Source organism: Schistocerca americana, chromosome 1 (assembly GCF_021461395.2).
Source record: "Schistocerca americana isolate TAMUIC-IGC-003095 chromosome 1, iqSchAmer2.1, whole genome shotgun sequence".
Lineage (NCBI taxonomy): Eukaryota > Metazoa > Arthropoda > Insecta > Orthoptera > Acrididae > Schistocerca > Schistocerca americana.
The window spans coordinates 86207658-86232608 of NC_060119.1; the positions used below are offsets into that span (position 1 = coordinate 86207658).

A 24951-nucleotide genomic window follows, 5' to 3' on the forward strand; every position below is an offset into this window, starting at 1 on the left:
AATCTGGTGAGCCTGGAGTCGGCCATCCGTACTGCCTTTTCCCGCCGTCAGCACCTGGTCGCTGTCTTTTTCGACGTGCGGAAGGCGTACGATACGACATGGCGTCATCACATTCTTTCTACGCTTCATGGATGGGGTCTTCGGGGTCCTCTGCCGATTTTTATCCGCAATTTTCTGTCGTGTCGTACCTTCCGCGTGCAAGTCGCGGCCTCGTATAGTTCCTCCCACGCCCAGGAGAACGGTGTGCCACAGGGCTCTGTTTTAAGTGTCTGTCTGTTTTTAATAGCCATTAACGGGCTTGCTGCGGCCGTGGGACATTCTGTCTCCGCTTCCCTGTATGCTGACGACTTCTGCCTTTATTACAGCTCTACTGGCATTGCAGCTGTTGAACGTCAGCTACAGGGCGCTATCCGTAAGGCGCAGTCTTGGGCTGTAGCGCATGGGTTTCAGTTTTCGGCAGCCAAGACCTGCGTTATGCATTTCTGCCGGCGCCGAACAGTCCATCCTGAGCCGCGGCTTTATCTTGCCGACGAACTCCTTGCTGTGGTGGAGACCCACAGGTTTTTGGGGGTGGTTTTCGATGCCCGGTTGACTTGGCTGCCTCATATCCGGCAGCTTAAACAGACGTGTTGGCGGCATCTAAACGCTCTGAGATGCTTGAGCAACACCCGCTGGGGCGCCGACCGCTCTACACTGTTGCGGCTCTACCAGGCGTTAATCCAGTCCCGTCTGGATTATGGGAGCCTGGCTTATGGCTCAGCATCCCCATCTGCGTTACGGGTGCTGGACCCGATTCTCCACAGCGGGATACGCCTTGCCACTGGTGCTTTCCGCACCAGCCCTGTGGACAGCGTACTAGTGGAGGCAGGTGTACCTCCACTGCGGTTCCGACGCCAACGTTTGCTGGCCGCTTATGCTGCCCATGTACTAAGCTCGCCCGGGCATCCAAACTATCGCCTCCTGTTCCCGCGGTCGGTCGTCCGTATGCCAGAACGTCGGCCGCGGTCTGGTTGTACAATAGCGGTCCGCGTCAAAGAGCTTCTCTCTGGGCTCCAGGGTTTCACTGTTCCACCTCCTTTCCGGGCTACTTTGCATACACCCCCATGGTGTGTTCGTCGCCCTAGCCTTCGGCTCGACTTGGCACAGGGCCCTAAGGACTCAGTCCCTCCTGAGGCCTTCCGCCGCCGCTTTTATTCCATCCTGGCCACGTATCAGGGCTCTGGTGTTGTTTACACTGACGGTTCGATGGTTGCTGGTCGTGTCGGATATGCGCTCACTCTAGGGGACCATTCCGAACAACGTTCCTTGCCGGATGGCTGCAGCGTTTACACTGCTGAACTGGTCGCCATCCTTCGTGCCCTAGAGTATATCCGCTCCTGCTCAGGTGAGTCCTTCGTTATCTGTAGCGATTCCCTGAGCGGTTTACGAGCTCTCGACCAGTGTTTCCCTCGTTCTCGTCTGGTGATGGCTATCCACGAGTCTCTGCATACTCTCGCCTGTTGCGGCCGCTCTGTGGTCTTTGTGTGGACCCCCGGTCATGTCGGTATCCCGGGTAACGAACATGTTGACCGCCTGGCGAAAGAGGCCACCAGCAAGCCATCTCTGGACGTTGGCCTCCCAGAGACTGATTTGCGGGCAGTCTTCCGCCGCAAAATCTTGGCGCTATGGGACGCTGAATGGCGGGAACTGACAATGCGCAATAAACTCCGTGCTGTCAAGGAGACGACGGCTGTGTGGCGGTCATCCCTGCGAGCCACTCGCAGGGACTCAGTAGTTCTTTGCCGGCTCCGCATTGGCCACTCCCGGCTGACACACAGTTATCTACTGCGCCGGGAGGACCCTCCTCTATGTCGCTGTGGGGCAGCTTTGACAGTGGCCCACATTTTGCTGGCCTGCCCCCTTTTAGCTGTGGTCAGGCAGACATTTGCGCTGCCTGCTACGCTCCCTGCCCTTTTAACAGACGACTCCACTATGGCTGACTCAGTTTTACGTTTTATTCGGGCAGGGGGATTTTATCATTTACTCTGAGTGTTTCTGTTTTCTTTTAATGATTTGTGTTGATTCTGGCCTTTGGCCTATGGTTTTACACTGATTTTTTAATGTGTTTCTCAGTGGTTGGCCTTTCCTTTTTATGTCTATGGTCGGCCAACCACCGTCACACTCTGTGTGGTTTTAGTTTGTTTTGTCTTGTCTTTGTCTCAGTATCTCTTGTTCTGTGTCGTCTGTGATCTCTTCTGTTCCTTGTTTTTATTCTCTGTGGGTGTTCTTTGTCTTTGGAAAAAGGGACCGATGACCATGGCAGTCTGGTCCCTTTAATCCCCCAAACCAACCAACCATCGTTTAAGTGAGTCTGAGCACTGCCGTTATTGCTGCATAAAATGTGTATCAGTTTTGCTCAGATCATTCTAACTTACCATTGAGGAGGTAGTGGTAACCACCTTGACAGTTTAAATTGTCCTTTTATGAGTGGTTACTTTCATATTATGGTAACATGAAATAAAAGATCACAGATGAGAAATTATGAAGAACTGCAAATGGTGCTTTGTCTTATGGTATCTTGCTGTGGGAATCATTGAAATAAGTATACTTTAAAGTTGAAAGAATTATTGTGATAGAAGTATAGTCTAGTTACATTTTTAATGTATCTTTTGGTTGAGATCACAAATTTATCAGCCAGAATGCCACAGAAAGTTGGCACTTGATTTTGAGGCATTAGGTCACTCACTCTCATTGAGCCAAGTTCCTCCATTCAGTTGGTTTCAACTGTGATTATCATGAAGAACATTGGTACCAGTCTGATTCCTGTGTTACATCCTACAGAATGTTGGGATTTGAAATATGTAGAACTTCCTTAAACAGTATCTCAATATAATTTTAATGATTAAAAATTCTTCGTGTGAACATGTGTGATAGTGACAGTTATGTCCCAAGTGACTGTTTCATGAATCATTATTGTTTACTTGCAAAGGCCATGTTTGGTATATGGAACAAACATACATGCCAGTTCTGTTCAGTCAGCAGTTTCTCTCCTCTGCCCCCCCACCCCCCTCGTTTTTTTTTTTTCCCCCCTCACTTGTGTGAGGAGTGAGGAGATTTCAACTTCCACATTTCTGCATTGTTTCCAATAGTTTTGACTGATGGGTATTATGTTTGCCAAATTTAGAAATTAGTTATATGTTTATTATCTGTGTTGTAATTTTTGTTTCAGGATGCTCATAACTGTCTAATTAACTTTGACAAGAATGACACATCATTTTTTGCGGTTTATGATGGGCATGGGGGCCATGAAGTTGCACAGTATTGTGCCCAAAATTTGCCAGAGTTTTTGAAAACTTGTGAGGCATATAAAAAGGGTGATTACGTACAAGCTTTGAAAGATGCATTTCTGGGATTTGATGCCACATTGCGTGAACCCGAGGTTATTGCTATACTAAAGCAAATTGTCAAAGGGAAAGAAGAAAGCGGAGACAATTCCGCATCAGGTAGAGTATTACAAGAATACATTCATAAAAATTGTAAATTCTATGCTGAATATTCACAGCTTTATTTTCATTGAGATTGCTTCATTTTTCTTATCTTGAAACTGTTTTCTTGTCTTGAAACTACCTGAACCACGGTAGTTAAAAGGAAAGTTACATATAAATATTGCACACTCACAAATAATATGGCCTCATGTTTAGTGCTACTAGCTTTAGTTTGCAGGTTTGCTAAAGGTTCTAATGACATCACACAGTGTTACAAACTAACTGCAAAAGCAGAAGGGTAAATGTTAATATGCCAAAATAGTGTTTTTTTCATATGACATCACAGCTAATGAATTTGAAAAATATCTGGTAACAAATCTGATTATTTTAAATTTTGGAGAAATATTTTTTAATATTTGTAATCAAAATTGTCTTTCTTTTGTATTGTTTCAGTAAAAAAATAGAGTAACATCTGCCAAATGAGGTGACACATTAGGGATAAGGTACATTATCATTTATATTCAAGAGGATGATATAACTTTTGACATCTTTTACTGTACCATTAAGGAAATTGAGAACTTTCACCTCTTCGGATTTTGCACCATTGAAAACCATCAGTAGTCAATTTTACTGTGTTCACTTTTTATTTATTGTGGCCTTACTGGGAACTGTGACTGTGTGCAATATTTATTTGTATTTTCTGCTGACAGTCACTTTTATATAATAAAACTACTCACAACTGATAGCACCCAAACAGCTAAATATGTTAGTGCCATATCTTGATATGGTAACAGAATGACCTCATTGCCAACCACCATGGTTTCCGAAAACATCGATCATGTGAAACCCAACTAGCATTTTTTTTACGTGACATACTGAATTATCTTAACTGTGTCTTGTTAAATCCCCATTTTCTTGCCACAGCTGGAAAGAGCATACCTTAAGCTTTCAGAGCTATATTTCTGGATCTTGCAGTTTGAAGAGTAAGAGTATGTGTCAAAAGCAGGGAAAATGGATTATCGATAAATACAAAAAATTAATACAATTTCAAGTTGTAAATCAAAATATGTGAAATTTTGAGTGTCTCCTAATAGTTCGGTTTGCCTGTGGTTTAGGAAATGGAACTATGGTAATAAGTATGTTTATTATTTTACAGTGTAGAATATAAATATAATAAGACCTGATAAAATGCTCTTAGCTTTATAAAATCTGGAAGATGATAATGGAATGCTATGTTCCTATAAAACATTTTGCTCCTGTAATACATAGTGGTGCATATATGCATTGTCACTCAGTTTCCATTGACATTATAAAGCACGAATAGTTTAAGGCTCTATCCTCACAATGATTCATTGCTGAACCGCGCCACTTTCAAATGTTGCTTTAATTATTGGCAATTTTCACAGTGGCAGTCTTCTGTGTGGTGTTATGTTTGATGTTGACATAGTGCTGAGTGTTTGAATCATCAGTAATCAATAATCATTGTTGTAGCTGAAGGTAAGCAGTAAAAAGGTTTTGATAGCATAATTTTTATATTTTATATACAAACAAGACCAAATCTGTTAAAAGGAAATTACAAAAACTGAGATTTTAAGTGAATGATTTATATTAAATCATGTGTAACAGCATCTTACATTATGCTTCAAACCAGGATATTCAGATCTTTCAAAAATTGCTTGTTATAGGTCAGTAAAAAATGAACCAAGATACCCTTGCACCCTGCTGCTTTGGTGGATCAGATGGAGCTGATTGTCATTAGTCGTCACCATTCTATTATGGCAAAAGTCAATTACAACCAGATAAGGGAATGTCACCAATGGACAAGGAGCTTCTACAATATTGGTCTGGGTGTGATTTTACTGAAGATGCTCAAATTTGTTCATACCATAATGCCTTGTTGATGACAAAATTTCAGTTCCTGCAAAAGACTTGCTGAAACCCATTTGGTAAAGAAAAACACATAACCGACAAGGCTTTAACACCAGTAGCCATTGCAATGTCTGGTATGTTGAAGTTACTGACTAATTGAGTCTTTAAACCTGGTCAGAAAATTTGTACCAAATGTAGGTATGAAGAGGCCCAAAAAGAATCGCACACCACCAGGATAAGAAAGAATCACCATCCACTGAAGACATGGATGATGTTGGTGCTTGCTTTACTGCTAACACTTCATATTGTCGCCTGGTGAGCCAATATTAAAGCTTCGACAGATTGGTGAAAGAGATTCAATACATAAAGTGCAAAGTTCTGAAAGCCCAAGAAAGCATTACTAATGTAACTGCTGCAGCTGCTGATGTGAGTGAAGTAGATACTGCTCCAATACAAACGAAAGAGTGCCAAAAGTGTAAAGATATGGACATAAATATGGAAGGTGGGATTCTGGCAACATCTGCAGACTGAAAAGGGGAAAAGCTCAGTGATGAAGTAAAACAAAAGTCTTCACTTTTTGAAGACTGAGTTTTCTTGTTTATGCACAGGTAGAAAGAGGTGTGTTGCAGTAAGTATAAATGGGATAAAGATTTAGCAGAAACAACTGTTCCTTTGGTACCTGAAAGAAATATTCATTGTGTATTGTAAGCAGTGTAGAAACAAAGAGACCTTCTCATAATTTTGTGAGCTGTCCAAAGTGGTGTACTACAGCTTCTGGATCACATTCAGTATGTGTGTGTCAGTTCATTGTAATATCAAAGTAATGTTGGCTTCAGCAATAGATCCAAGATGACAAGGATTTGATGGAAAAAACTGTATGCAGTTTGGAATAAAAAGATTGTATGCTGCAGTGTTGTGAGGAATGTCCAGGAAAAATGCACATAGAGGCTTTTCTTGAAGACGCTTTTGAAAACTGACCCTGAAGAAACAATGGAATACAAGCAATGGATCCATACCGACACACACTGGAGACATGCCAGAGAACTGTTGAAGATTTGGTGGTGCCACTAGTTTTGAAAATTACCTGTTCAAGGAGCCATCACTTTGTGTCAAACCCTTAAGAAGCTAAAAGGAAATCTTGCAGAGAATGAACAAATTATATTTACGGATTTTGCTGAGCATTAATAATTTGTTATAGGTGTTGTGCAAGGATTTCATTGGGAGAATAGTCAGGCCACATTACATTCATTTGTTGCCTTTTTGGGGGCAAAGAACTTCATAAGTATTTGTATGATTGTGACTGTCTCCGTCACGATACCACTGCTGTCCATGACTTTCAAATAAAGTTAATTGCATGTTTAACGGCAGATATTGAAAACATTAAGAACGTTTATTACTTAGTCATGGTTCAGCTCCTCAGTATAAGAACTACAAAAATTTCGCCCATTTATATGTGCACAAAAGTGATTTTGGTATCGCTGCCAAATGGTTTTTTTTTAAAAAAAAAATAGCCCGTGGCAAATCACCCTGTGATGGCATTGGGGAACAGCAAAAAGACTAGCACCCCATGCTAGTTTAGAGAGGCCTTAGATAAACCAGATATCAACTCCATATGACTTGTTCAAATTATATGATGATAGTAGTCCAGGCATAAAGGTTTTATTTACCGAAAGAAGAAATTGAAAAAATTCAGCCCAATCAAGAAAGTTTTGCTGGAGCAAGAGAAAAATATCAATTTATGTCAATTAATTGGAATCAGCTCAAAGTAAGCAGAGTTTCCAATAATGCTATAGCACTCACAGTTAATGACATCAAAACAGATGAACAAAATCCAACACTTTAAATTGCAAGTTTACAACGAAGAGAGGATGCTGCATGCATGTAAGAAAAGTTTTGATGTTTTTGGAACAAGATGATGTCAGCATCAGCTTTATGCATCCACACAGTTCTGCTCGTTGTTTTGACTGGCCAACTACAAAAGACACTTGCTAGATTCCTGAGCAACCTATTTTACAGCTTTAGAGGCACCATAATCATCATCAGAAAGACAATACAGTTATCAGCACTCTGCCCTTGACGAAACTGTGTAGCTGTTTAACCAAATATGGAACTGACTTTTTAGTATTTCCGTTTTGCAGATTTGCTGTGTTGTGAAACTTCCTGGCAGATTAAAACCGTGTGCCGGACCAAGACTTGAACTCGGGACCTTTGCTGTGTTGTGCATTATACTTGTTTTTATGACCTGTGTTAAATTAATATTTGAGTGTGATTTGTGTACTTGAATTGAAAAGAAATTATTACCAGTCGTATTAAGACTTAATGAACCAAATATTTCCCTTTTAATCTTCATGAAGTGCTAAATTAACTTACGTAAGATCTAGAAATCAAATAATACAGCTTTGAAAGCTTAAGGCATGCTGTTTCCAGCTGTGGCAAGAAGAAAAGGGTTGAACAAGATGCAGTTAATCATATTATCGTCATCACATGATATGAGCTATGACTGGCTTACAAAAGCATCGCAATCTCGATTTCAGTAAAGTGCTGTGATTGGTGGAACTCGAATATATACTTTCGTAATACGGAAATAGGCAGCGTACATGTTGCTGCACATAGAAGCGTGTCCCAATGCATATGTGTCTGGAAGTTTTACGCTGGTGTGTAAAACCTAAACCATTCAAAGATTGACAAGTTTTACAGTTCAGAGGGAAAGTTTACTATCGCTTAAATTGGGAAAATGTGTATTTTCACCCAGGAGAAAGTATACTTTCAACCAGGAAATCAGGGAAAAAGGGTTTTTGGCCCCCCCCCCTATATATACACCCTGAAAACAGAACTGGTGCCGCCTCAAGGTCAAGCAGACCTGCCAGCTGCAGGGGAGCCAAACTTGGAGAGTTGATGAACCAAACACCACAAACGAGAATAGTGTGTGTCCCTTTGTACAGATTCTAAGACGCATTAAAACTAGGGAGTTCTTTTTCAAACACACTGTAATTTTTATGACAATGATTCCACTCTAATAACTGCAGTTAAATGTATTTGTCAATAATAAAGGAGTTTTGAAAGTACACAAAGTAAGTAAAAAGAAAGAAAGAAGGAAACCTTTTTCATTAAGATAGCTGCAGCAAATTTTATCATTTTCAAATAGTACCTTTGTACTTAAAACTGGAATTTTCACCCTTAGAAAATCTGATAAACTTTCTATTCAGTTTGCAGCTGTTTGGTCATAGTCTCCGTCAATACTTCTTTCTATATAGTGGTGTTCTCTCTTTGTGCTGCTGCCCTGAGAAGTTTCGTTTGGAATATCCTTCCATTAGTGAGTATTAATGTTATCAGGAGGCTGTGCTCTGGAGGAAAATAGAACAGAACGGGATGGGGGACTAGGAATATCAAAGGTTGAGGGGGGCACTGTATGAGAATAATGGTATGTTGTAGGGAGAGTTTCCACCTGTGCAGTTGGGAAGAAAACGGTCTTCGAAGCAGTTGTCAAAGTCGAGCAACAGCGTTGGACATCATGCTCAGCAACTGGTTGGAAGCTCTCTCTTGGTCACATTTTGTCAGTGGCCATTCATGTTGGCAGGCAGCTCATTAGTGTCCATGCCCACACAGAATACCACACAGTGTTTCCATCCCAGTTTTCCCACTGTTTGAGAAAAACAGATTATCAATTTGATATTGTTGTTGTGCTTGTTTTGGCCTACTTTTGTCCATGTTGTAACTGCAATCCAACAATCTCTTATGAGAGCTCTTTTCCTTAATTTGTTGTCATTGTCAGCTTATTGAAAGAGTTCCTAGCTAATATTACATCTGTCATGTTTACTCCTAAGTCATTAAACAAGGAGGAAACTCTCCTGCAATGTCATGAGTGGTCAGTTTTTCAGCTAAAATGTCATGGCTCAAATCAATTAAGTCACTTACGTAAGTTCCATGACAGGTGAAGGTTGGTGTGCACCTGAGCCTTTCTTTTCTAAATGCCACCTCCCCGTGAACTGGGAGAACCATTTGTAATTTACAGCTTGAAGCATTATCTTTGTAAGCTTGCTTCAAGAGTTCAAAAATTTTCCTCCACCATCAAACAAGATTTCTCACTCTACAGTTGCTCCTGTAAATCAGACATTGGGCAAATCACCAAGAACACTGGATTGTCTTTCGCTCAATAATATATGGAAAATTTAGGTAGATAGCCATTTGAAACAAGAGCATATATGCCAAAAAATTGTGACTGATAGTGTTGCCAGTGGTTTGTTGATAGGGCATCCCAACAGCAGAGAGAGGACATGGGCTCAAACATCTGTTTTAAATGTGAGAATAATGAGAAGCCATTTCTGTGTTCTATTTGGGTAATGTAATTTACTGCTTTCTTATTGCAGAGGATGAAGAAAATGTGAAGAATCTGTTTGCTGAAGCTGAGATGCCTCTGGAGCAAGTAATGGCAAAATATCGCCGTGATATGATTTCTTCAAGTACAAAAAAATCGAAAGACGGTGATGATGAAATAGGTGATTATCCAGACTTGGACAAGGAAAACATACCTGAAGCCTCTGGATCAGGAACAGCTGGCATTAAGCTGACAGATTGTGAGTCAGATACAGATGCAAACAGTTCAGATTCTCAGGAGAAACCATCAGCTGATGGTGATAGTGCAGCTGTTTCTGATTGTGATGCAAATCACAAGCCCACATCATCTAATGGTAATGGAGATAGTGAAACAGAACCACATTCTAAAACTGATTCACCTGATGTCATGGCTTCAGTTAGCGACAAAAATAAGGAACCTCTTACAGGCAGTGACACTGAGACAGCAGAGGAATTGAAAATGAAGGAAGAAATGAATGGAGAACATAATGTAAATGATGATCAGGGTGCTGCAAGTGGTGAACCACAAGGCAAAAGTTCTAATGTTACTGGCTCAGAAGCACCAATAAAAAATGGTGAAGTCAGTGTAAGTGAAGATAAAGATGACACATCTACAAATGAAGATAAAGGCAAAAGGAAAGCAATGCCAAACTTAAACCAGTGCATACTTAGGAAATCTCTGAGACAACATGCTGCAGTTGCATTGTACCATTCTCTTCTGGGTGGTCAGGATCAAAGTGACAGTGACTCTGATGAAGCAGATGAATCATTCAAAGCATTTGACAGGTAAGTGGCAGTTCTTTCCATGTCTTACACTTTAACATGAAAATGAAGGAAATCACCTACTTTTTGTTTTGTTGAACTATTTTTAAGAAGTGTTGTTTCGTAAACCAATTAGATTGTGGTCAGACATAGTGCGTTCGAAGAATGGAAAGAGAGCTTTTGAATGTCGTTTGGGCATTGAAACTAACCAAAATCTTTGTTGCACCACTGTGGTGACCAGGATATCAATTTGTTTGGAAAATAAGGGATTCTTAGGGAAGTAAGCATGACTGGAAATCTCGTTGAATTCAGAGATTATCTGAGGAAGTTGAATTCTTTGTTGATGGAAATAAATGCATTGGGTAATTTTTGTACAAACCCAGATTCTGCTTTGGAATCATGGTTGTGGAATGTGTAAGGAAAGGTGAAAATATGCGTTGAAGTATTGTAATGTTTGTTGCTATCTCGTGCACGCTCACTAATAATGGAAATCTCACTGTCCACGAGTTCTCATTTTATAGTCCATTTTCCATTGCGTGCTGAAGTGTCAGTGCTCATGAGAATTTTTCATACATACCTGAATTCATCAGTCACACAGCAGAAGTTTTTTGAAATGTGCATATGGAGCTAAATTTTATGTGTTTTATGGGTGTAGCAGTGTAATGCTTAAAGTTAACAATACTGTATTTTACGGACTATAAGATGCACCTTAATTTTAAGCAATATTCTAAAAGTTACATTTTTACCATTATTGTTATTAGATTGCAAAGCCAGACTAAAAAATTTCTTAGTTTATAAAACCAATGTGACAGACTGACCTTTAAAATCCCTGAAAATAGTCATCTGAACATCCTCATCGTCCTCTTGATACAGATGATGCTCTTCATTGCCATAGAGAGTGTTACTTATGCTTCACTTCTTGAGATTTAACAGTGCCTTCTGTTACCCTAGGCCATAACTGTTTTATCCACTGACACACTTGGTTGGTTGTGGAGCATTTTAAAACTTCCTTTGGCATGAATTCATCTTGGGTTTCATACATTTGTTCCGTCAAGAAGTTGCAGTTGTGAAGTAAGTTCTCCCAGAATAACAGCAAGCTCTGCATTTCCCTGTCGGAGTTTCTCTTTGACAGACTTTCCAAATTACTACCAAACTGATCTTGCATAAGAAGAGAATTGTTCTTCAGTAAATCACCTTTCCTTCTCTCCCACACTCAGCTAATCCATAATTTCCTACCAGCTTCATCCAACCAAACCTTGTCATGTATGTGAAGAATGACACATGGTGGTATTTCAGGAGGTTTTGGCATTGTTTTGCGCATAAAAATGATTGTTGGATTAAGTTTAGCACCGTCAGCAAAACATGCAAGGACAACAGTGTAGTACATTTTTTTATGTCCACTTGTTTTTATGGTTTTAGCACTTTGTATGGCAACTGTTCTGTTACTTGCCACATCAAATATCAGGAGTTTCGCCCAGATTCGCTATCTGGCTTAGTACCACACTGGTTTTATTTTGAAGTTGAATAATAAAGCAATGGAAAGATAAAAATTTCCTTTTCATACTTGTAGCATTTTCTGAGATATTTTGGTTCACATGCTAAGTCAGTGACACTTCACAAACATTTAGCATCAACAAAGTCCACCTTTAAAGTCTGCATGTGTTTGAATCATTTTTGTATAAATTCACATGCATTTTGACGATGTTCTTGAATCCATTTCATTAGTCGTCCTTTAGTTTTAACCATTCTGCATTCAGTCTTGTTTTTGCACATTTAGTCTTCCTCACTTTTTTAGGTATTCTTTACTAGCCCGTCAAACGAATTTCTTTTTTTCTGTTGGTGGAGGGCTGAAATTCCGTTCAGCTGCTCTGTTTCCATGGTCTTCTGCTTATGCTGTTTCAGTTTATAGCCTTCATCATATGAATGCCTTTTATTTCTTTCCATTATGAAACTAGCTACTAACAAAAATATTACACTGTTACTGATAACAAAAATCAATTTCAGTTAAAGTTCTCTGGCACCATAGACTGTAATGACACGCCATAGGTCAGACAGTGTTCTGGGTTCGTGATGGCAGGGCAAGAAGGAGGCACTGTTAGCAAGTTTTTGAATCTCGCACCTCACGTTTGTTGCATTGGTGTACTGCCTCTGTCAGTTGAATCCAGTGTTGCCATATAGAGAGAGGTTTCCTGCAACATCAAATATATGACAACTGTTTCACGACTGGTGGAATTTTAAATCAAGCACTGAGAATTTATATACGAATTTAGAGTGTAAAGGCAGACCTAAATTTTGGACGCAGTTTTTTGAAGAAAAAAGTGCCTCTTATAGTCAGTAAAATACGGTAACTAAACTACAGAGAGCATTTGGTTTGAAACTTGGTAAATCATTACCATCAGTCTGTTGATATCAGATTTCTGTGAGAACTGTTAAAAACATATTCCTGTGAGGGTTTTTTGTGCATTTGGGGTTACTATATGACACACTGTTGACAGACAACAGTAATGATGGAATTTCAGGGGTGACAAAAACTTGTAATTTGCAGAACTGTTGTTAAAAATGAGTGTGTGTTACTTTATTTTCAGGGTTTTGATATCTACTGATTTAGCCAAAGATCTCTCCACTGGGGGGTGTCTTTGTGAATAAAGAGGGCATTTTATGAAATGTGAAAGAATTAGTCGCTGTACATAGTAAGGCCTACAAAACTGTTGGGCAACAGGATGGGATGAAGAATGTTGTCGAAACAGTTGTTCTGCTGCATTAGGAATACATGTTTTCCTTACGCATAACAAATAGCCTTTTGTGACACAGGATAATTGAAAAAGGTGATGCTATTAAAAGTAAAAGAATTGGAAGCAAAAGCATGTAGCAGTATTAGCAAATGTCTAAAAAGCAGAAGTAATCAAAATTGGTCACAGGGAACTGTGTAATATATTAAGGATAAGTTTACAGTTTTGATCTTTAGCAAAGATCAGTTACGATCTCCTCAGTTTAGATATGGCAGAAATTTCATTTATTATGAAGAAGTTCGGCTGTTTTATAGTACGTGGGTTCCCTCTTTTAATCTGGTGGCTGTGTTAAATGATTAAGATTATTGTTGGTTCACTGACCAGTACATAAGAGTAGGCCGTGCCTCGAAGTAAAAGTTCCTTTTCGCTGTTACAGAGTAATGAATAGTTTAAACTCTTGTCCTAACCTAACAAAAATCGTGTGATGTGCAATGTATCTGGAAAAAATGGCAATCAGCAGTCTAGGGCAGAACTAAAATCATGTTTGTTGTTCAAGGCAATTGAAGCTAACCTCTATGAACAAACAGAAAAATTTCAGTTACAATGCTAAAAGAAAACTGTAATATCTCACTCTCATGTGTGATGAAATACGAAATGAAAAAGCCAGACCCAGTATTCGGGATTGAAACACATAAAGAAAGAAATCCATACAAGGGATTGGAAGTGAAATGACTAATTGTTGTGGCAGTTTGGCAACAGCAAATAGCTCAGGTATGATGCTGAGCCCTCTGATTGGAGGAAACCAGCTCCAACATGTAAAGTGTCAACTATAAAATATTATTAATTGGACTATAGTAAGAGTTTCCTCAGTGTAATTCAAAGTTATAATAAAATATTTACTTGCAGTGTTTCTTCTACAGTATCTTACGATTGAATGTTATTTTTTGAGCAGCAACAAAAATCATGAGTTTTGCATGTATGTTTTTACAACCCGGACTCTACTTGGAATGATCACTAATAAGTGACATGGCAGTGTAACTTACTTCTTTTGTGGACATGAAAACTAGTAAAATAAAACTTGCTCTCATACTCAACAAAAAGTGCTTAAGAGAAATTTGGAATTTAAGTATGAAAATATCAGGGAAATAAGAAACTCCCTGGCTAACTAAAACTGTGTGATGGACCAGGACTCAAATCTCGGACCTTTGCCATTTGCATGTAAGTGCTCTGTCTGAGCTCTCAAAGCATGGCTCTCCGCCTGCCCTCACAGCTTCACTTCTGCCAATAACTCATTTCCTACATTCCAAACTTACAGAAGTTCTCTCCTATATCGGTACGGCACATAGTTTTAATCTGCCAGAAAGTTCCAAATCGGTGCATATTCTTTGCAGAGTGAAAATTCATTATGGAATTAGGAAATCTTGTTATCTGACAGTCAGTGTCCTGAGGGCAGATGTGTATTAAGTTTATATATGCTGTATTAAGAAGTGTGGAAAATAGTCCTTAATGTGATTGATTTGGAACTTTCCATTGTTAAGGTACTGGTATAGCCTCCCTTTCATAGAAATTTTTGATTTCATCTTTTATGCTTAATTGTGGTACTGAACAATATGCCAAATGTGTTGCTCAGCATATTACTTCAGAATTTGTAAATTTCCTGCAGATACCTGGTTTATGATCTTCCTCGTCGTGTGTTTAGTCTGCCAAATTATCTACCTACCTTTTTACAGAAGTTGGTTGGTTTGTAGAGAATCACATCATTTAGAAAACATTGTTTTCTATGTACATTTATCATCATTTAGAGTTCTACTGCTATAAAACACATGTGACTCCATTATAATATAATATACAGCATTGCAAAAACTCTCTGTGATTCCTTTCGTGTGAAAGAATTCCTTGCATGTGAAACAAATTGGCTAGTAGAATCATGATGTGTACTCTACATGAAACTTTGCGTGGCCTCATAATGGGTTCAGTAAGACAGTTCACACGTTGGAGAAAAGCATGGGCATACAAGCTCCAATCATACCTCGTGAAGTGCTATGGCAGTCTGAACAACTTTTGCCTCATCAGTGAGTCTTTGATTTCAAATAGGATTATTAAGAATATGCAGTATTTTCCTTTGAATTATGGAAGAGGCATTTTTTCTCTTGAGATATGCAGTAAAAACGGAAGTTATGAAAAATATATAAAATAATGTGACTTTAAAATATAAATAAAATACAATGCAACCCATCACAAAATAAGTGAAGGGCTGAGTTGTGATTCTATTTCTATTTTAAACTCACTCACAGAAACATTCTACCAAACGTGCATGTGTAAACATGAAACTGTAGTTCAGTTTCCACTGTCAGGCAACAAAGGTTCGGGATGAGGTGGTGTAGAAAAGCAAGTAAAAGCACTAGAAAAAGAGCAGATAATGGAGAAATCAGTACAGTAACCTACAATAAATGCCTTAGGTCTCTCCCCAAATAGGACTCTCAAAAGTCATGAAACAGTGATCTTTCTTATATATAAAAACAAAGATGAGGTGACTTACCGAACAAAAGCGCTGGCAGGTCGATACACACAAACATACACACAAAATTCAAGCTTTCGCAACAAACTGTTGCCTCATCAGGAAAGAGGGAAGGAGAGGGGAAGACGAAAGGAAGTGGGTTTTAAGGGAGAGGGTAAGGAGTCATTCCAATCCCGGGAGCGGAAAGACTTACCTTAGGGGGAAAAAAGGACAGGTATACACTCGCACACACGCACATATCCATCCACACACACATGGATATGTGCGTGTGTGCGAGTGTATACCTGTCCTTTTTTCCCCCTAAGGTAAGTCTTTCCGCTCCCGGGATTGGAATGACTCCTTACCCTCTCCCTTAAAACCCACTTCCTTTCGTCTTCCCCTCTCCTTCCCTCTTTCCTGATGAGGCAAAAGTTTGTTGCGAAAGCTTGAATTTTGTGTGTATGTTTGTGTTTGTTTGTGTGTCTATCGACCTGCCAGCGCTTTTGTTCGGTAAGTCACCTCATCTTTGTTTTTATATAGAATTTTTCCCACGTGGAATGTTTCCTTCCATTATATTGATAGTGATCTTTCTTAGTTTGACTTAAGATACCAGTGAACCTGGCTCCCATGTAGTGTTGTCTGCACTAAAATAAAATGATTCCACAATTTTGTGTGTGTGTGTGTGTGTGTGTGTGTGTGTGTGTGTGTGTGTGTGTGTGTCTTGGTGTCTTGTTTAATTGTTTTTTGTCTTAATATTGACACCCCAAGTCAACCAGATGTTATTTTCAGGCTGCTGGGAGATATGACAAACCCGTTGTGCCTTCTGTGAGTCTTCAAGTGTATTTTTCTCTGGTGTTTAGACAGATGTTTGCAGTTTAATTTTAGCAATGTGTAGATGTTTGTAGCCCAAACAAAATTTTGGGAGACAGAATTGCTGCCTGGTACTTGTTATAATGCTTGCGCGCACTCATGCTCTCCCTCCCTCCCTTCCTTCCCCCTTTTTACCATTGCTGCAACAGCATTTGTTAATGAGTGTAGTCTTCTTAGCATTGTCATAGCCAGTTACTACTGATTACTATCTCCTATGTCTATTTTCACCAATCTTTTTTAGCACTTCATTTCTAACTTCTTCTGTAAAATTTTCCTGTTCTAACCTTTTTATTCCTTATCCATGGATCTGCTTCCTACACTAACCATTCTCTGCAAAAAGATCTGGAGTCACATTTCGCGATTTCAGTTTGTTTCCCACATAACTATTTTTCATTTTGGATGCTTGCTTGCAAACTGTAATTATGGTTTTTAATTGTTGACTACATATCATGTTATCACTGATTGGTGGACCATGGTATTTGAGCTGTTTTACTGGTTTGATTTTTCTCTTGTCTTGTTGTTTTCCTTTCTTTTGAATCGTGGACCATACACTTAGCTTCATTCTTGTTAGCTTTTATTCTACACTCTTGAATGTGGATCTCCAGTTATTGTGTTCATTAGACATAGCAGATACATAGCCTAAACCTTTGGGCCTTGGAACATGAAATTTGGAGGTGATGCTTACGTATAACAAAGACAACCATTAAAGAAAAGATTCTTTTTAAATTCACCCTCTAACTTTTTGTGGAACGGTCACATGGAGCGCTGCTAATTGTTCTCTGTAAAGAGACCCTTTTCTGATAAGTGAAAGTTGGCTGTCTAACAGCCACTTTGGAGTGTTTATCCACATTGCTAACCTTAGCTATGTAACGATATTGTGCACCATAGCGATAAGTAGTCATTGTGAAAATAGTGTTTTGAGTAGTAGTGGTGGTGGTAGTAGTAGTACTAGCTGGTGTACTAGCTGTAGTAGTGGTAGTAGTAGCAGTAGTAATTGTAGTAGTAGTAGTAGTAGTAGTAGTAGTAGTAGTAGTAGTTGTTGTTGTTGTTGTCGGCAAAGAGGCTGTACCTCATTCTTCTAAAAGCTTGCATCAAAAGTTGTCTCATTTCATTTTTAAGCTATAGGGTGTCTGTGCGAGGAGAAGGAGGAGGCAGGCCAGCAGGTGGTGGGTAGTGTGTGATCAGTTCTACATCAACATGGATACATTACAAATCAGATTTAAATGCCTGGCAGAGGGTTGATCGAACCCCTTTCACAATTCTCCATCATTCCAATCTCGTATAGCGTGGAGAAAAAAGAACACCTATATCTTTCTGTGTGAGCTCTGATTGCCCTTATTTTATTATGGAGATCATTTCTCACCATGTAGGTTGGCGTCAACATAATATTTTCACAATCGCAGCAAAAAGTTCGTGAGAAGTTTCCGTCGCAATGAGAAATGCCTTCATTTTAATGCTGTCCACCCCAAGTCCTGTATCGTGTCGGTGACACTCTCTCCTCTATTTCACGATAATACAAAACATGCAGCTCTTCTTTGAACTTTCTCGATGTATTCTGTCAGTCCTTTCTAGTAAGGATCCCACAGTGCACAGCACTAGTCTGAGGACGAACGAGTGTAGTGTAGGCAATTTCTGTAGTAGATCTGTTGTATTTTCTAAGTGTCCTGGCAGTAAAATAGTCTTTGGTTAGCCTTCCCCACATTTTCTATATGTTCCTTCCAATTTAAGATGTTAGTAATTGTAATTCCTAGGTATTTAGTTGAATTTACAGCCTTTAGATTTGACTGATATATCACGTAACTGAAGTTAAACTGATTCCTCTTAGCACTCATGTGGATGAACTCGCACTGTTCATTATTTAGGGTCAGTTGCCAATTTTCAAACCATACAGATATCTTTCCTTAATCGTTTTGCAATTTTTTTTTTGATCTTCTGATGATTTTGGTAGTCTATAAACAACAGTGTCAGCTACAAACAACCTACGATGGTTGCTCTCAGATTGTCTCCCAAATCGTTTACATATATAAGGTACAGCAAAGAGCTTATAACACTACCTTGGGCAATTCCAGAAATCACTCCTGTTCTACTCGATGACTTTCCATCAGTTACTACGAACTGTGACCTCTCTGACAGAAAATCATGAATCCACTCACATAACTGAGACGCAACTAAGCACGCAATTTCACTACAAGCTGCTTGTGTGGTACAGTGTCAAAAGCCTGGAAATCCAGAAATATGGAATCAAGTTGAAATCCCTTGTCAGTAGCACCCAACACTGTGTAAGTTCAGAGCTAGTTGTGTTTCACAAGAAAGATGTTTTCTAAACCCATGTTGACTATGTGTCAGTAGACCATTTTCTTCAAGGTAATTAATAATGTTAAAACACAATATATGTTCCAAAATACTGCTGTATATCAAAGTTAATGATACGGACTTGTAATGTAGTGTATTACTGCTACTAGCTTTCTTGAATATTGGTTCGATCTGTGCAACTTGCTAGTCTTTGGGTACAGATCTTTGATCGAGTGAACAGTTGTACATGATTGTTAAGTATGGAGCTATTGCATTTTCATCTTCTTTGGTGAAGGAATTTTGGAACGCTGTGTTTAGTAGCTCTGCTTCGGCAGCACTGTCTTCAAAAGTATCTCCATTGCTATCGCGCAGAGAAGGCATCGATTGTGTCATGCTTCTAGCATACTTCACTTATGGCCAGAATCTCTTTGGATTTTCTGCCAGGTTTAAAGGCAGTTTTGTTGTGGAAACTATTATAAGTATTTCGCATTGAAGTCCACACTAAATTTTGAGCTTCTGTAAAAGATCGCCAATCTTGGAGATTTTGTGTCGGTTTAAATGTGTCATGTTGCTTTCGTTGTTTTTGCAACAGTGTTGTGATTCGTTTTGTGCATCGAGGATGATCAGCTACATTGTTAATTTATTTGCCATATATCTTCCAATTGCTGCCAACACTATTTCTTTGAATTCAAGCCACATCTGCTCTAAAATTAAATTGTTAATTCAGAAGGAGTGGAGATTGTCTCTTAGGAAGGCATCGAGTAAATTTTTATATGCTTTTTTGGATAGGTGTATTCTTCGTTCATTTTTGGAGGATTTGGGGGGTTACAATATTCAATCTCACTACAACAACACTGTGTTCACTAACCCTGTATCGATTTTGATGCTTGGTATTAGCTCAGGATTATTTGTTGCTGAGAGGTCAAGTGTGCTCTCGCAGTTGTTTACTGTTCGCATGGACTCACGAACTAATTGCTCGAAATAATTTTCAGAGAATGCGTTTAGCATAGTTTCTGATGATGTTTTATGTGTACCTCTAGAATTAACCATGTATTTTCACCAACATATCAAGGGTAGATTGAAGTCGCCACCAACTATAATTGTACGAGTTGGGAACGTGTTTGGAATCAGTCAAATTTTCTTTGAACCTTTCAGCAATTGTACCATCTGAATTGGGAGGCCAGTAAAAGGATCCAATTATTATTTTATTCCAGTTGCCAAAAATGACCTCTGCCCATACTAACTCACAGTAACTATCTGCTTCAGTTTTGCGACAAGGTAAAAAACTACTGACAGCAGCAGACAAGCCACCACCAACTGTGTTTAACATATCTTTTCGGAACACTGCTAGCAATTTAAGCAACAGTAATTTCTTTCAGCACTTCGAGCTCTGCTACTTTCCCAACACACCTACGACAATTGACAACTGTTATACTGATGGTTCCTGTATCTACATCCTTCCCTGTATTCGACCTGCACTCTTTGTGACTGAAGCCTGTTTTGTGTTGTCCTTGAGACCCTCTAACCTAAAGAACTGCCCGTCTATGCCACACAGCCCCTCCTACCTGTGTAGCCACCTCCTGCATGTAGTGGACTCCTGACCTATTCAACGGAACCCGAAACCCAACCACCCTATGGCACAAGTCAAGGAATCTGCAGCCTACATGGTCGCAGAACAATATGAGCCTCTGATAATTAGATTAATACATAGAGATTAAAAAACCGAACTTCTGAAGCATTCAGGAGAGACTAAATAATTCACTCTTAATTAGGAACTTGTCATACTTTGCAAAATCTGTTTACTTTCTGGCACAAATGAAAATGCAAGAACTGTGATTATTAGATATTAAACTAACACACAGAAACTAAACTATCAAAGCACACAGATGAAACAATACAATTCGTTCCAGGCTAGGAACTCGTAAAAGTTACAAAATCTGTTGCTGCGCCTGTCTCAGCCAGTCGCTGCTGCCTGACTAGCTGGCTGCCTAACACCCACATGTCTATAGCTCCAATAAAATAACTTCGATAGAAGAGGTGGGGCCGGAAAGTTTGCAACCACCCACTCTTGAGAAAGATCTGCATTTGCCTACTGATATGGCTACACTCACCAAAGTGGCACTCAAGAATGAGCTGTGATTGATTGACCCATACCAATTGAATTTCTGAAATGTCAATCACAAAGCTATCTTGATCAAAGAGTAATTGGAGGTCCTCTGTGTGAATAGGCTATACAGACTTCATCATAACCCTGTACACACACACACACACACACACACACACACACACACACACACAGCTCTCAGTGGTACTGCATAGCACATTTAGAAGCACAGTGATTTGGCCCCAGCAAATCCTAAATTATATATTGGTGCTACACACTTGTCATTAACTCAATAGGCATTCACTTTAGCCGCTGGTCAGATCACAAATGGGTGTCTTGATTTAGTCAGTATCCGGAATAGAAGAAATTGTTAATTAAAAGCTGTTTTATTCAATTAATGGCACAGATAAATGACTTAATGAAAATGAAAAATCTTAAAGTATTATAATTTATCGCTTGAAAGTAAAGTGCAGTTTGCTTTTCTTATCGGCAAAACATACTGGCTCTAGCTAGTTGATGTAGTTGTCATCTTTTTGTACAACAATTGAAATAACCTTCAACAAGGAGGTATCAACAGTCAGTTGTTACATTCGAAGCTGCAGCAGACGTGTATAGTCAGTAAAATATTCATTTCTCATTACTAACGGCTATGTTTTGTAGAAATTTGCATCTCATTTTTTATTGTTATGGTTTTAATTACTGACTGTAAAGATTTAAAAGGTTGTTAATGCTACATGCCTGAAGACAGACTTAATATGGTGACATTGACTGTTAAAGTTGTGATTGGGGAGCTTTTTGACTTTCACTTTTGCAAAAACTTCAATAGTTTTTATTTTCCCCCTGGAATGGTCTTTCATGTTTTCTTTTTTTGCTTCTGTTTAATTTTCCAACAAATGATTGCTTTTGTCGAGAATCATTAGCATATTCTCATGGGTTTATAGAGTGCTTATATGATTTAAGGTTTTTCACAAGATTGTTCTCTCCTCCTCCCCCCCCCCCCCCCCCCTCAGATTCGATAATTACAAAATTAATAGAAATTGACCTCCCATGTCCACTCAGTAGTCAGATCCGTACTTGAGTGCTACAGACCAAACCGACAAAGTGCTTATAATAGAAGTAGAGCCAAAAATAACAAGATTCACACATTAGGAGAAGACTCAGCATGTTTGAAAAACATTGACAGGTTTTGTTTTCCAGTCTGTACAATGTAGACCACAGACTATATAAAGCTGCAGTCAGGCATGATCATTAGCAAACCAAATTTATGATTGCCAGGGGGGATATTCATAGGGATCATCGATCCCTTCTGGTGTTGTGATGGCATAATCAAACTCATTGATGTACCAGCCTTTCCACTCATTTCAAAATCAGAAAGGAACAAAAAGAAGTAATGCACAATGCAAAGCATTTGGTAACAGCTGCTGTGCAGTTTCTTGCTTAGGTTGGCAGTGTAGTAAACAAGGTAGTTCAGGCCTGACTTCTACCTGTATATGCCTCAACCACAATTCAAAGCACCTGCTGCCTAAAACTGCCACATTAAAGTATCCTCATTCACTGTGTTCACAATGGGTTTCTAAAACAGGACTTACTAAACTGATTTCCCAGTTCCACTTTGGGTTGGTCACATGAACGTACTTGGGTTGTCAGGTTGTCTTGTTAACTTTTTCATTAATGTGGGCGAATGACTTTAGTGTAGTGAGGGAGAAGTAGAAATATTAGAGTGTGAAGTTTTCTACCTCTGGTACTGAAGTGGAGAGAATCGGCCATTGTGCTGGCTAAATCAGAAACTGGAATAATTTATTTTCAGATGCAATATTTGTGACTAGTCTAGCAAAACAGTTTGAGCCCTTAACATGTTAATATAACAGCGAAAACAGCTTCCAAAAGCTGTGTCACATGTAAGCATAGTGATTATACCAAGTTTTGCTGCCAAACAATTGTACGTGTTCCTTTGTTCTCAGATGCAGTTTTATAGACCATGTCAAACATTGAGCACACCAATATGATATTGCATTTGTGCACTTTTGTGTTTTTGGAAACACACTCTTATGTTTCTTATCTTTCCAAATTGCACTTCGCCAGATGATACACAATACCAGTAATCAAAAATTCATTAACTTTTGGATTTTTATTTGCAAAAAACAAAGCTATTTCAAGCTCTGTCGCATAAAATAGTTCATCTGATACATTTCGCGATAAAATAGCATTTACTTAGCAATATCATGTTTTCATATTTTGAGGCAGAATTCTCAGGTTTTCCAGATTCATACTCATTATGTCCTTCCAAGGAATGAAACTGATCTCTGCACAATGTCATTCTGTATTTAATTTACACAGGCTAAATGATGTCCATGTCTACAAGTTGCAGGTGACTGACTTATACAGTTGGCAAGAAATGACAAGTCATCAACTTTCCAGGGAATGTTATTACCTTAGGGTGTGCAGAGCATCTGTCAGTAATATAAAGCTTTCTTCCCACTGTAGCCGTCTCACTATCTAAGCTCCTAAGAATCTTTGTACATATTGTATATCAGTTGTCATCCAGGCTTTGCTAATTATTGTTACAAAGTTGTCCTTGTTTTTTAATCACATAGGGGAACAAAATTTTCTGATTATTAATTGCACTAAATTTTCTCTGCTGTCACCCTTTCTCCCCCTGAACAGAATAGGTTTATGTTATTGAAAGAAAGAAAGAAAGAAATCCCATTTCAACAACACTTGAAAATGCTTCTGAGCTCCTGTCTGTTCTAAGCTGTAGCAAAATATTTGTCTTCAAATGTTGAATACCTTCCATGTCTACTGCTTCACTTCATCCACTTAAAATAATTTTGGTAATAGAGGTTGTGGCACTTTCTATTTATTTTTATATTATTTGTAAGAGGATAGTTTCTAAGTCCTTAAGGGGTCTACACACCTTTAGATTAGCTGTGCAGCTTGTTGCTTGGGATGTAATGTCTGAGTGATCAGCTGTATCATTATCTGACCTAACGCACTTTTCTGGCAGGCCATCCGCCTGCATGAGACCCTAGGCTTTTGCAACAATAAACTGCTCAGTTCCCTCTTAATTGTCATCTGCCACATGAACTTCAACCTGTTACTATCAGTAGCTCCATGGAAATAAGACATTTTTATGTTTTATTGATAAGTTCCCAAAATTTACTGAAATACGTATACAGAATTAGTTTAGTGTTCTAAATGGGTGAAGGGGAAAAAAGTAGCTATGTGTGATATTTTTAATATAAAAACTGTGGCTTTTTGGACCTTGACACAACTCATGTTGTAGTGAAGCAAATAAACAACCTTTGTCGTGCTTTTTGGAATTAATTAAAAAAAGCCATACAAAAAACTTAATTGCTCCTTTTTCTGGCCCCTGTTGTCACTTTATCATCACAAACACTGCACAGAATGCTAGAGGACTGAGGGGAAAACAATGTGTAGTGAGCTTTAGTTTAGATAATCATAAAGATTTCTACTTGCACAGTTATACAGAAGTCATGTAAACCCATTTAAAGGATGAATGTTTACCCATTTTTAATAAAGAAGAACCACGAGTGTGATCATTCATGAATGCCTGCTTATTTTTCAGTATATTCTGCGCAGAGAAGACTCCACCAAACAATGTCAAAAACATTGTGGTTTTCTTACACATTAAAAATCATTGTGAGCTGTTGCTGAATCTTAGCTTTCTTCTTTTGGTGGCTATAACTAAAGAAAATTTTCAGTGAAAAATTCAACAGTTCGATAAACAACACAGTGTCGTCAGTTCATGCACTAGGACCTAATGGCAATGTTTTCTGTGACATCAGATTTCGTAACCTACATGAGAAAATTGGAGATTCTTCAAAATTATTGACCAAATACTATGACCTATCTATTGACAGAGTAAATTCAACTACAGATGTTTCTCCTAATAGCAGTTTCACACAGCTCATTTCAAAGTTTAGAAATTTCTTCATTACTGGGTTTCTGTTTACAAACTGTTTGATATTTATTTGTTAAAAGTGGACATTT

The 24951-nt window shown here is 38.9% G+C and overlaps 1 protein-coding gene across 6 annotated transcripts in view; it reads left to right on the forward strand.

Moving 5' to 3' along the window:
• Positions 1 to 24951, forward strand: part of LOC124548386 (probable protein phosphatase CG10417) — a 97582-nt gene that overhangs the window by 8754 nt on the left and 63877 nt on the right. For 3 of the 6 annotated variants that reach the window (XM_047125170.1, XM_047125171.1, XM_047125173.1), the window contains exons 2-4: positions 3209 to 3482; positions 9701 to 10472; positions 16464 to 16499. In XM_047125170.1, the coding sequence (XP_046981126.1) occupies positions 3209 to 3482; positions 9701 to 10472; positions 16464 to 16499 (1082 nt within the window). The remainder of the gene's footprint in view (positions 1 to 3208; positions 3483 to 9700; positions 10473 to 16463; positions 16500 to 24951) is intronic. The other 3 variants (XM_047125172.1, XM_047125174.1, XM_047125175.1) reach the window with 1 other exon arrangement.